This window comes from Helianthus annuus, chromosome 11, assembly GCF_002127325.2.
Source record: "Helianthus annuus cultivar XRQ/B chromosome 11, HanXRQr2.0-SUNRISE, whole genome shotgun sequence".
NCBI lineage: Eukaryota > Viridiplantae > Streptophyta > Magnoliopsida > Asterales > Asteraceae > Helianthus > Helianthus annuus.
Genome location: NC_035443.2, coordinates 44,735,712 through 44,749,430, shown reverse-complemented (window position 1 = coordinate 44,749,430; position 13,719 = coordinate 44,735,712). Strand labels below are relative to the sequence as shown.

The window sequence follows — 13,719 nt, the reverse complement described above, 5'->3', positions numbered from 1 at the left end:
AACAATACAAACAATCCAAGCATAAAACAACAACTATGCAAAAAGTACAACTAAGTATTGCACAAACATATTCCAAATTAAAAGTATATAAATACTTAACAACTTAATTTTTTTATATTAATCCTTCTACAATCAACTAATAAAAACAAGTATAAATGATTAAATATTCTTTAACAAGATATAATTATCATTTACCATAGTAATTATAACTTCTTATGACTAATTATCAGACATGCTTAAAACACAACAATGTATGAAACCGAATCTACACGTATAACTACTAGTCACGTACCCGCGCGATGCGGCGGGAGTGGCAATTTACAATAGTATAATTGTTTACCGTTAGTTTATCCGTCGTCTCGTAATATATTGTATAGTACTTAAGTTAGTTTTCTTATTCGTGATATGATGGCACTGGTTTTTCTGTTAGTTTATCGATTCTTTGGTGATCTTCTACAAGAAGAGTACAAAACAAGGAAGTAGATGTAATTAAAAACAAGAAGAGTTCAAAATAGTCAAGTAGCTGGACAAAACAATAAAAACAAAATGTGGGGAGTCTCTTGTATCTCTTCCTGTTTTACCAATACATCCGTTCGCTTATGACTTTCTTGCATCTTCTCCTCTATTGTACCAGATTTCAACACATAAAAAAAATGTTAGACACTTACAGTGATTTAAAATAGTAATTAAAAGGTAATTTCTGGAAGCAAATAAGGCACAACATCTACTAACTTACCTTCTTTTTGATAAGGATGCGATTAATTAATCACGCAACACTTCCTGGTAGACAACATTTGATGTGTAAACTCCGCGTTGTTTGAATTCTTTGGCGAGATGTACCAACACCTTCGTACTTTGTCTTGAAATCCCTCTTGATAACGCGACATAAAGTTGTCCATGTGAAAATACAGAATCCGGTAGATAAATACCAACGTTCCGAATTGTTTGACCTTGAGCTTTATTAATCGTCATGGAAAAGCTAAGTCGAATTGGAAATTGTTTTCTTTTCAGCTTGAATGGGAACATGTCATCTTCAGAAAGGGTTAGAGGGATTCTTGGCAAAAAAACTCTTTTTCCGGCATGTTGACCAACTGCAATTTCCGCATCAATAACATTTCGCATGAAACCCTTACATATCAACCGCGTGCCATTACACAGGCCATGTGATGGATCGATATTACGTAACAATATTATTGGGCATCCAATTTTTAAATGAAGCTTATGAGGCGGCAATCCACTAACATTTAGCGAATTTAAGAACTCGACCGGATAGAAGTTGCGCTGATCGTCTTCAGCTTCATCAAAACTGTAATAAACTTTTTCCTCCCCTTGAAAAATTTCAATCATTTGATTATTAATCTCGTCAACACTATCATTTTTAGTGGACAATATTGCTCTAGAGATTATATAATCTGAAGAATATACATTATCTTCAATTGATGGAAAGATGGCATGGATCAATTCTTTTATAGCGTTTTCTTTGTTGTTGCACTGAATTGTCATGTCATCGGGTATGCGGATATAGTTTCCTTCGATTGGTTCTTCAGTTCCATCGCCGACTCTTAAAAGAAATTTAGAAAACCATGGATCTTTCAGCGCTCTCATATTTATGGTCAACCGCATCTTCTTAGTCAAAGACCAAAGAGGTGACATTCGTACGCTGGAGTCTACAATCTGTGCTCGAGTGCCACGTTTGATAACCGGCAACACCTGTCTGAAGTCACCTCCCATAACCATTATCTTTCCACCAAATGGGAGACTAACACCTATAATGTCTTGGAATGTACGATCGACTGCCTCTATCGCTTGTCGTTTAGCCATCGACGCTTCATCCCATATGATTATTTTGGCAGACCGAATCAGTTTAGCGGCCCCACTCTGTTTTTTAATATTGCACATTGAATTATTTTCAAGATTAAGAGGAATCTTGAATCTCGAGTGAGCCGTTCTACCTCCTGGCATATTATTAGCCGCTGCACCTGATGAAGCTGTTGCGAGAGCAATAAGACCACGTGACCGAATTTCAGCAAGCAAGGCAATGTACAAAAATGTTTTTCCAGTTCCACCTGGACCATCAATAAAGAACACGCCTGGAAGATCATTATCAACATGCATCATGATCTCATCAAACACATTTTTTTGGTCCGGATTAAGTGAATGTTTGGCACTCAAGTGTTCAGGTTCCAAAACAATCCCATACTCTTCTTGTAACTCACGATAACCTGCATCTTGTAAGTTAACATCGTCAGTTATCTTAGGAAGGTCGAATTCATTGAAATTTTTACCCATGGATTGTACCAAGACACTTATTTCGGTAAGAACCATATTTTGAACTCGTTCTATACTTTGACAGTGTAACCGATGATCTTCAGATAGTGAATCAAAGTGGTCATTCCATAACTTTCGAACATCTCCAGGTTGGCAAAAAATCATTATGGTCGCAAATAACCTTCTAAGAGCATTGGGAAACTGAAACGTAGAGGCTTCTTCGAGACATTGTGATAGATATTCATCGTCTTCTATTAAGCCTAACTCAAGAGCTGCTTTCCGAAATGTCGCACACCGTTGACCATTAACTGTGCAAAGATGTTCGAAAGAAGTAGGCCCTCTGACATTTGACAAAAGTAGGCGTAAGTAGTACCTTTCTCCTTCGGCTGGATTAGCGGAAACGATACGACCTCTTTGTTTTTTACCGAAACGACGACTCCAACGGCGTGTGCTTCCATTCCAAGTATAGTGTTTTGGAAAATCTTTATACAAATGTACCCTTGCTGTTTCATCGTTTCTATTCTGATCAAAAAATGCTGTTAGCATGGTTCTCTTATCCCTTTCCCTATCAACAATATTAGGCATCAAGTCATCATCTCTAAATCTAACCATCTGATTATTTGGGAGATGAAGTTGTAAGGCTAGAACAGCAGGAAAGATTTGAGAAAGAGAGAAGGAAAAAATGCGCCACATAGCCTCTGGGGGCGATATGTAGCGTGCATCTTGAAATCTTTTTATCTCATTAATAACAACCCCTGGCTCACTTTGATCGACTTGAATAACCTGTTTGTCATGTCCTTTATAAACATATTTGAAAAGATATTTCACAGATTTTATACTTGAGCAAACTTCAACATTCATGTGGCAGTTAAACATCATCAAAAGCCTTGGGTTATATGGGACCACCCATCTATTATCAAGTGTTTGTCCTCGTAGGTCCACTTCTATCCCGGTGTCTCTCCTTCGATACAACGGATACGAATCTTCTCCTTGTGTCGTCTGTTCGTTAAATTGTCTAGGATAGTGAAAACGACAAATTTTAGGATCACCCTGCATACAAGGACTGCTTGATCGTAAATTGCCGCAAGGACCGTGAATCATGTGCTTGACAACCATCTCATGCAATCTGGGATGTGTTAGTTTGTTAGGAATTTCAGCACACACAACCTTATCATAATGGTCCGCGTTATTGATCTTGTGTTGCGGGTACATGATTAGGAGAAAATGTGCATGCGGCAAACCCCTCTTTTGAAATTCAATGACATAGACGTATGCCTTAACTTCCCCGAGGACATGTTTCTTGAAGAGTTGATCCTTAAGATCTTCTAATTTAGCCCGGAACACTCTTGAAACAAGGTCTGGACGATCTGTAGCAGTTTGACCAACATGTAAGTTATCACATATCTCAGGCCACTTAGGATTACATGTCATTGTAAGGAATACATCAGCTTGCCGTCATCTTGAACTAACGTCATCGCGTCTAGAAACCGACGTCGCATGTCGCGAGGCCCCCCGATGAAAGATGCAGGCAACACAATTCTTTTCCCGACTCTGTTTGCATGAACCTCACTAGTATTGACGCAATCCACAATACCTTGGTACAATTCGGCCCGAATCTTAGCCTGGTTTCTCTCACAAAATTCTAAGCGTGACGTCTCAATTTTGATGTAAACATCAACCACAAACTGCTGTAGCAGCCTACCACCGAACAAAAGCAGATTATCGGTAGATCGAATCTGGAACTTGTAACAGTAGTACTCTCGCATAGCCACGGTTGTTCTACCACTTCGTGTGTTTGCCTCTGAACGATCAAGATGTATTAAAAACAAACAGTTAATAAAAATAAAACTCATTACGCTATTTTTATGACCTTCACTTAAAAAAGGATAACAAATTGTTGGTACCTTCCATTTCTCCTTCGATGTTGTCATTGTTGTGAACCTCATTGATTGATACTCCTTGACGTGGTATGTTACCATGCCAACCCGACTCACCATTAGGAAAAAATAGAGGATACGACAATGGATCGTAACAGCTGAAGTACGGCTGAATAGTTTGACTATATTCAGACCTACCGTACACAACAATACTTCGTTTATATGAAGTGATATTGTCATTACCTTCAACCCAAATACCAGCAACCTATATAATTGTGAACTATAAGTAAGTAAAATAAGCAATACAATTAAATAATTGCAATTAATATAATATTATATATACCTCCGATGTCGTTGGTCGGTTGTACACCCTTTGGTCAAGTTCAACCGAAGTATTCAAAGTGACTCTATAGTTGTCCAGAGGTCCTAGTTCCGCAAGTCTTCTAAATGTATCGACATATGGGTTTGTAGAAAGAACACGTGTTAAAATCTGAGTAATACGCCGATCAAGATTTGGCCATCGGAGTCTGTGATCTAACTCAGTATCAGGATCGTAAAAATACAACTGCAAGTACCTAGGGGTCCCATCCCTCGGAACTAATTGGTCGATTCTGTGATATATTCCTTTATGTGCACGAAAAGTATATACGCCGTCTCTCATATTGTTCAATGTATCATCCAATGTCACACCCATTGAGGCAAAAGAAAAATTGGTGTTATAAGCACGGATGTTTTGCCTAAACATATCTCCAATTTCATCTTGAGACGTGAAAAGTCGGTACAATTCCTCTGGAATTTCTAAGTTTGCTAACACAGTTTTCCCACTCATACAACAAAAGGTATCAAATTCATACTGAAATCGTTTTGCTCCACAATTAGGACATGCACCTCGTTCCTTTAAAACATGATGCTCTCCAGGTACACCATTGTAAACAAAATTATAAGGATCATCTTGCACGCTCCCATCTTGGAAGGAAGGTTGATCAATTACTTCAGCAAATTGGGGTAATAAAGTACGCGGATGAATTCGAAAACCTAAAAAATTGGTGTATTAAGTAATGAAGGTTGTAAAAGATGTCGAGTTCGAAAAAAAAAAGAAATCATTGTTAAATAAATAGAAACCTCGTGATGTTTTATGCCTAGCTTCGTCAATTACAGATGGGAATGTGGTTGTCAGCGTAACATCATCTATCGGGGTTTGGTTGACTTGACTGCCATTTGAAATACGCATTCCATTATCGTTTCGTGTATTAGAACATCCTTTATTGTACTCCTTGCGTTTTATAGTAGAAACACTTGAGGCGTTCTCATTTGTTGTTTGTGTAAATTGAGTAATATTACTTTGTAAACTTCTTAACGGCGTCCTTTCTGTTGACCTATTACTCATTAAAGATATTGATGAAGCACTTTGGGAGCCATCACCACTCCCAAATTTAGATACTTTGTTATTTTCTTTGCGTGCAGCATAGTATCTTTTGTGATACTCTTTTCGTTTTTCAGCTTTAGTAGATCCGCTCGAGCTAGAAGCATGATTACGATGGTTTGGTTGTCCATTAGTCATTGTAAATTGACAAAGTGACAAATACCTTGCAAATTAAATAAAAGAGAATTATCATAGATGATGAACTTCTCAAATCATTACAACATTCAAACACATGACTTAGAGAAAAACAAACTGAATGATAACATTGAAATACATAATGATAACATTAAAATACATGACTTAAGCCGAATATCATGACTTAGAGAAAAAAAAACACAAATCCTTAAAATATTGACATACATAATGATAACATTAAGTGAAAGCCAAACTAAATACTTGGTGAAACAATGGTCTCCACAAACACCGCACCCTTAAAACCTCGAAACCAAGTAACGGGATAAAAACATTCGAAGGGCTTCATATCCATTTCAATTGTAAACAACTTCCCTAATTTAGTCATCACAAACCAATTACCATTTGTCACATAATGTGTTATATCGCACCACAATGACAATGATATCGGGGGGATCGGAGGACATGATAAGACCTTAATCCAGTAATCCCCTTGTAGCGTCCATAGGTCAATTGTCATCTCAAACATGCCAGTGCTAGCAAACATGTGAAGCTCATTTTTTACATTCACTAAAACACCTTGAACCATTCCTGTAGAAGGAACGGGTGGAAAGCTTATCTCCTTGAACTGCTCCGAATTAACATCAAAACAAATCACCACATTCGTACCTCCAACCCAACATTCGCAAACAGTGAAATATAGAGTACCACCACAAAATGTGCCAGCTGACCAATTGAAATGAGGGCTTAGGTACTCTTGTCTTGTTATGAAAGGAATATTTCTCCAAGAGTCTACTTCCCTAGAATAAACATAGACACCAAGTACGCCACTCCTACGCTTTATATGCAAGACCTTGTAATCATCGTCAGCGTCAACGTACAAACCAATGGCATCAAGGTTATTTATATAGAATCCATGAGAATCAGGGGTTGACAAATGCTTGAAAGCAGTAGTTGTTGGATTCCAAAGAAGCAGCTCGTATGTATGATTCAAGCAAACACACAACAATCCGTTCAAATGTGAAAGTATTGAGACATCATTATTATGGTGATGGAATGGAAATGTAACTATGGAGCTTGGCCCATAGTCATTGGATTGAAAGATGATCGGATGAACAGAGCATGTTAGGTCGTCAATTAGTAGAACTCTCTGGTTAGATGAAACTAATGAGCGAGAACAATGTATCCTTACGAAATCTTGTGTTGACAGTAACGCGTACCATTGCTTACATACACTCTTAGAACGACCTACATCCTTCGCTGGCACCCTCGTTAATATCTCAAACACGATTGTATGAACAGGAAGGTCAGCCATGGTTATACCTTCGTTTAACATAGACAATGATTATTTAGTTGTCCAATCTAAGAAGATTATAGTTAGGTGAAAAATACGTGTAAAGCAAGTAATATAACATACTTGTAATATCATATTATAAGATTAGACAAAGTAAAATATACTTCTACAATTACTTCAATATGAGGGGAAAAAAAAGCAAAATAAGAAACATCAAGAGAGACTTTAATATTCAACAACTAAACATATAACAACACCAAATGTTTCTAACTTAAACACAAACTTGGATAACGATCCATAATTTAAATATCCCGTGCCTCGACCATATCTGGTTCATACGTAATCGTACTCAACTCCGTAGACTTCAAAATATTAACTGAAATAACAAATAAAATATAACTTTTATTAAATTACATGAGCCATTAAATCTAACTAATTTTTAGAATGTTGATGTGTAAATCATAACATACTATCTGGTAGATGAACCAACTTGACACGCGATACATATATGATAGACTTTTGTTGCACGGCTCGAATGGTATGTATAACATCGGAAGGCTTCAGGGCGGACAAAAACATTTGTATTGTGTGACCACTGTATATTACGATTTTGGATTAAACTTCTGCTAATAATAATATTTACTTACATATAATGTAAATATTATGTTTGTAATATGTTAATATAAATAATAACTTACGTCTTATCTCGAAGAGAAAGTTCAAAACAACATCGATCACGTTTGCCTTCTATTATTCTCCCAACCACATCTATAACAAAATCACCCAAATCGTATACACTATATTATACATACATATATAAACTTTTATATATTTAATAAAAAAATATAGATAGAGTGTCGGATATGTACCAACAATAATTTTTTGAGATCTCCTGTCATGCTTCAATTCTATAATGGAAGGGACCAACGGATATAAAATAGCACCCCTTGGAATCGTAAGCATAAGTGAAGAAAGCTTTGTATATTAGTTGATGACAATTTTTTTCTCGGACCAAACTAACACGTAATTCTGGTACTTTGGGTACTCATGATATTTGAGATTCTCAATTTGGAAATGATTTAAGGAAAAAAAACCACCCATCAATGCCGCGTCGTTATATATGTGTATCAAACGTTGTGGTACGAACGCAACAATTTTTTGTCTCTAAAAAGAAAAGAAATTTAGTGGTGGAAAAACGCTTACTCGTATAACACAAAGTAAATTAAAATAATGTTCTTACGTGTTGATCAAGAAAAATAACCACTAATCTCTTTTCATCCACGTCATGCCAAATAAACTCCACCTTAACAAAGATTATATTATACCATGCTCTATCATTTGTCAATGATGAAAATTCTTCAACGGAAAAATGATCAGACATATCCTATTAAGTGTTTAATGTTAGTTAACTAAAAAAAAAAAAAATTCCAGAAACTTAAATTTAAACTAAAACATGATTAAAATTAAACAACAACAAATTTAAATTTAAAGTAATACATAATTAAAACTTACATAATTAAGATTCAAACTAATTCGAGAAAAAAAAAACTACAGGAAATGTAAAAGTTGTTCTAAGGTTCCCAAACCATTTCTTCATCCAATGGTGGTTCGTAAACCGCCCCAGGGTCAGTTTCGTACCCTTCAGCCCAGCTCGGTAGTTCTTGTGTTTGACTGTGGTTTTCCACATAAGGGGGGTTTGAAGGTGGAGGATGCATAGGCAGTATAGGAGTATTTGCCACCGGACGATGATGCCCCTCCTCAATTTGTAGTCCACCAAATTGTAGTTGAGCGAATGTATAGTCATACGCCCAATTCAACTCTTCATCCGTCCAACCAAATGGATCATCGTGTTCAAGGTTTGTCACCGGATGAGGGTTTGACACCGGAGGTGGGTTTGACACCGGAGGTGGGTTTGACACCGGAGGTGGGTTTGACACCAGAGGTGGGTTTGTTGATCCTTGTGGTTCAATAGGAATTGGATAACCACCACCCATACCTCTCAATTGATATTTGTTTGGAGTGATTTATAAACTGAAAAATACAATTTTGATTGTATATAAAGATCAATTTTAAAGCAAATAAAAATAGTTTGATTAAATATAAAAAAAGGATTGTGTAAACTTAAACATACAATTTTTATTGGATATAAAGATCAATTTTCTTACCATGTTAAAAATTAACATCAAAGTAAACTGAAACATAAGGATTGTGTAAACTTAAAAACAAAATTTTTTATTGAAGCCCATATATTAATTTTTTTATTGAAGCCCATATGTGTTGTAATCCTCCGGCTATACTTAAGTTAAAAGGCGTTTCCTTTTTACTACAGGAAGTGGCTGAGCTTGTACACAGGACACATTTACTCTGTTTAATTGGACGGGGACGATTGATTGATAGTGTTTGAGTTCTTAAGTGTTTGACCATAAAAAAAAGATCAATATCAGTCAGTAAATCAAATCTGAGAGTTCATAATGCCCACCTAACTGAGCATGCTATTGATTCAATATGTTAAGCAATATAAGAATTCATAGTGGCGACTCTTGTATGTATTTCGCAAAAAAAAAGTATACCCACCGTAACACCAACATATGTATACTTGTATATAAATATGTTGAAAAGTATACACACCATAACATCATTTCAGTTTTTAGTTTATCTCCAGTCACGGACATTTGTATGACAGCTCATATGTGTTGTAATACTCCGGCTATACTTAAGTTAAAAGGCGTTTCCTTTTTACTACATGAAGTGGCTGAGCTTGTACATAGGACACATTTACTCTGTTTAATTGGACGGGGACGATTGATTGATAGTGCTTGTGATGATCCTTTAATTCAGGTTATTTTCTTAATCATTACTTATGTTATATATATATATATAGAAAAGAACAATATATATATGTATATATTAAATAAAAGATTTAACTGACTGTATAAAACGATTTAAAACGATTTAACTTTAGAAACAAATTAACAACTCAACAAAACACAAAGAAATTAGAACAAGAAATTAAAAACCTAAACGTTTAATGTGTCAAGTCCATTACAAAAAAACGTGTCAAATCTTTTTTCCATACTTTACACATACTTCACTTAGGTGAGTTGGTGACATTCTTTTTCAAAGATATTTTCATACAAGGAAAAGAACAATAACATATAACAACTAAAATAAATATTTTAACTTAATTATATGTATATGAAAGGTATGATTAATTGGTCGGGTAGATTAATAGCGGTGTATTAATGTTGTTATTTTTGTGACTATATGCATCGTTTGTGTGATTGTGTTTATCATGCAACTAAATAATGTAGTCACTGGTGTGGAGCTGGTTGCCAAAAAAACTCCAGTCACGCACATTTGTATGACAGCTCAGCCCATCAATAGACAACAGCCTTCTTTGATCCCTACCAACACATGATGTTCATTATTTCAGAAGTTGTGATTAGCGACTATAATTACATAAATAATTTGTGGTTTTAAATTTATTTTATGAAAATATTAGTGAGATAAAACATGTTCCAGCCCACTTAAACTTTTCATTGTTGCAAACTATGTGTGTGTTGGAAGGGGGTTGTATAACCTATTCCAGGCTATACAGTGTGGACAGTTAAATCCTTTTAATTGAACCCAAAAAAGAACGAACACTAATATATTTGATATACCTGAATTATTCTTTTTTATCAAAGAACGAACACTAATATATTTAATATAAAAGAACGAACACTAATATATTTGATATACCAGAAGAGGGTGATTTTGCAATATGCATACCATAAACAGCAAACAGCAAATATGATAAATAAAGAAAAATATGAAACAGCAAACAACAAATATGAAAGAAAGAAAAATAAAACCAACACATGAGTCACTGGTACATATCAACAGCCCAAAAAACAAAGAGGCAGTTAAACAATACAGATCAAAAAACCAAGAAATTTGGAAGAACTTACAATAATGCAAGAGGCAGATGTAAAAAGCCAACAAAAAATGTGAAACCTTGATGTGAGAGCCGAGGAACAACGCAAGATCCAGATGCAAAGAGTCAATATATTCTGAAATCTAAGTAAAATAGAAGTTGTTAGGTTGATGTTTTGAAGGTTTAATTGATGCAAGACTTAAAAGTAGGATTTAGTTCAACTGAGATAAACTTACAATGTGAAAGTTTAATTCGTCTGAGTTGAGTGATTGTATAGTGTTGAGCTTGATGAAGTATTTGTAGAGACTGAAGCAAGCATGCTCTCTTTCACAAAACAGTAAAATGTTGCTTTACAGCTGTAGATGTAAAAGCAGTAGTCAGTTGAGTGTAGTTGAGGGTTTGTGTACTTATAGACACTGAACCAAGCAAGAGTCAACAGTAAAATCTTGGATACTGATATGACTTGGTTGTTGAAAAGGTTGACTTGTAAAGAAGTGGTAAGTAGTAAAAAAACAAAAAGGACAAAAGTCAAAGAAAAGCTACTGACATGACATGACTTGCTTTTTGAATTGTCTTTGGATTATAAGTTGAAGTTGGATTCTAACTAAACACACTTCACATCCAATACAAATATAACACACATAAGAAACCAAAACAGACCATCATGCTTCATGGTTAAAATAGAATAACAAAGTTAGTTTCTTTAAATACAAAAAAGACCATTATAAAGCACACAAACTATATAGCTTTTAACCTAGATTCTTATTTCAAAATTCGAAACAACAGTAAAACAAAGCCAGTTGAATTTTTATAATATTTCAAATCTGCATAATCAAAACATAAAAACACATATAACTAATTATATCTCCACACACAAAATCTTTAATTTTTCCCCTAAATCCCCTAAAGAATCAAGCTTAAAAATACAAATATAACACACATAAGAAACCAAAACAGACCATCATGCTTCATGGTTAAAATAGAATAACAAAGTTAGTTTCTTTAAATACAAAAAAGACCATTATAAAGCACACAAATTATATAGACTACCAAAGTAATTGGATCAAACCAATCCTAAAAAAACAAAGTAACAGCAAACGGGTCAAACACTTACAAACGGGTCGATCCAATTCCGACTATGTTTATATCTAACGGGTCAAACAATAAATTAGCTAAAAAAATGTGGCAAGCAAGTCAAATAGGTCGACAGCCGTGCAAAGTGTACTTTTAGTACATAAAATTTTTGAATCAGTTTATTCAAAGGAGTATATTATAATAATGATACAAAATCTGTGCTTATATTGGACACCCTAATTATTTATCAAAACCATTCGAAACGTGTTTTGGGTCGACCTGCCCGTAGTTTTGGCCCGTTACACAGCCCGCCTAACCGGCCAAGCACCTAGCATGAAGCAATGAGAAAAAGAGCAAAAATCATACCTACTCCCATTGATGTGGGAAAGTTGTTCACCACAAGCAACTTGAAAAGATAGATTGAAATTACTACCTGCAGGAGAAGGGGCAAGAAACAAAAAGCTCATGAACAAATAAATACGTTATACGATGACAACAGGAAAGATGCATTAAATATTAAGTAAATAAAATCGGTAAATACCTTAAAAAACAAACTCCAGTCGCTTCCTTCTGCCAAGATTCTAGCTACATTACCTACTTCATTCCTTATTCAATTGAGGTGCACCAAGTTCGACGGTTGAAGCGTGTTAAGCAAACTTCAACCTACAAACCGTAGAGCTGCACAATAAGAGTATCACAATTAGTATAATTCATTGAAAATTAAAAACTGAAAACAAATTATGTGTTTGAACTTTAAACAAAGAGATGGGGTCTCACTTGACTGTCAATGTAGCACCGTATATCCTTCCATAGTCCTGTTGTTTTAAACTTCTCCTGAAATGATGTCGAAATTCCCATTTAATACAAAATTCAATGATTTTTAAAACCTTTAAACGTCAAAAACAAAATCAATTACCCCTAAACCATGTGGGGAATCAGATCGAGATGGCTAGTAGTCGAATCAGCAATTGGATCAAACCAATCCTAAAAAAACAAAGTAACAGCAAAACTACTTTTAATTAGAGAGATTCAAATTTAAATCATATTAAGCGATGACTATTTGGTATGTGCATGCACTCACCATAACTCCCATGTTGAGGCTGTCCGCCAGCCGATTCCTGTATGCTTCCTTCGCCGGTGAGCTTGCAATCGGATTCTCCTTACAAACAAAACCATAATTCAGTAACCGATTAGATCAAACAAAAAGCCCTAATTATGAAACAGAAATTACGTTTTCTCTATAAATCTCACAGAACATTAAAATAATCACAAAACCAACACAGATCTAAAAGTATTATCACACATCTAAAAGTATTATCATAGATCTAAAAGAATTATCACAGATTCACAGATCTACAACGATTTATCACAGATCTAAAAGTATTAAAACAGATCTAAAAGTATTAAAACAGATCTAAAAGTATTATCACAGATCTGACAAAGCCCTAATGCAAGAAATTAAAATTGGTCCACTCACAGATCAGACAAAGCCCTAATTATCAAACAAAAAGCCCTAATGTTGATCCATTCACAGAACATTAAAATAATCACAAAACCAACACAGATCTAAAAGTATTATCACAGATCTAAAAGTATTATCACAGATTCACAGATCTAAAAGTATTATCACAGATCTGACAAAGATTAAAAAAAACGTACAAAATAGGGTTAAAAACATGACCTGTTCCATGGATGAAAGGGGAGAAGACGGTGATGGCAAAGACAGGTTCCATGG

General features: G+C 35.1%; 2 protein-coding genes and 1 long non-coding RNA gene across 3 annotated transcripts; all 3 read right to left on the bottom strand.

Annotated features, from left to right (window-relative positions):
- Positions 1 to 762: 762 nt before the first annotated feature.
- Positions 763 to 3,699, bottom strand: LOC110888131. The gene has a single exon (XM_022135671.1). It carries the CDS (start codon positions 3,697 to 3,699, stop codon positions 763 to 765), a length of 2,937 nt encoding a protein of 978 aa, XP_021991363.1.
- Positions 3,700 to 5,956: 2,257 nt separating this feature from the next.
- LOC110888132 (putative F-box only protein 15) lies at positions 5,957 to 7,015 on the bottom strand. Its single transcript, XM_022135672.1, has one exon. The coding sequence runs from the start codon at positions 7,013 to 7,015 to the stop codon at positions 5,957 to 5,959; it is 1,059 nt and encodes a 352-aa protein (XP_021991364.1).
- Positions 7,016 to 12,597: 5,582 nt separating this feature from the next.
- LOC110891973 lies at positions 12,598 to 13,280 on the bottom strand. The gene is made up of 4 exons (XR_002565726.2): positions 13,066 to 13,280; positions 12,901 to 12,968; positions 12,762 to 12,818; positions 12,598 to 12,662 (listed from the first exon to the last, which is right to left on the bottom strand). It is a non-coding gene; the product is annotated as an uncharacterized LOC110891973 (long non-coding RNA).
- Positions 13,281 to 13,719: the final 439 nt, after the last annotated feature.

Excerpts from the sequence above, each read along its gene's own strand:
- LOC110888131 (XM_022135671.1), bottom strand. The coding sequence starts at position 3,699 with ATGACATGTAATCCTAAGTGGCCTGAGATATGTGATAACTTACATGTT.
- LOC110888132 (XM_022135672.1), bottom strand. The coding sequence starts at position 7,015 with ATGGCTGACCTTCCTGTTCATACAATCGTGTTTGAGATATTAACGAGG.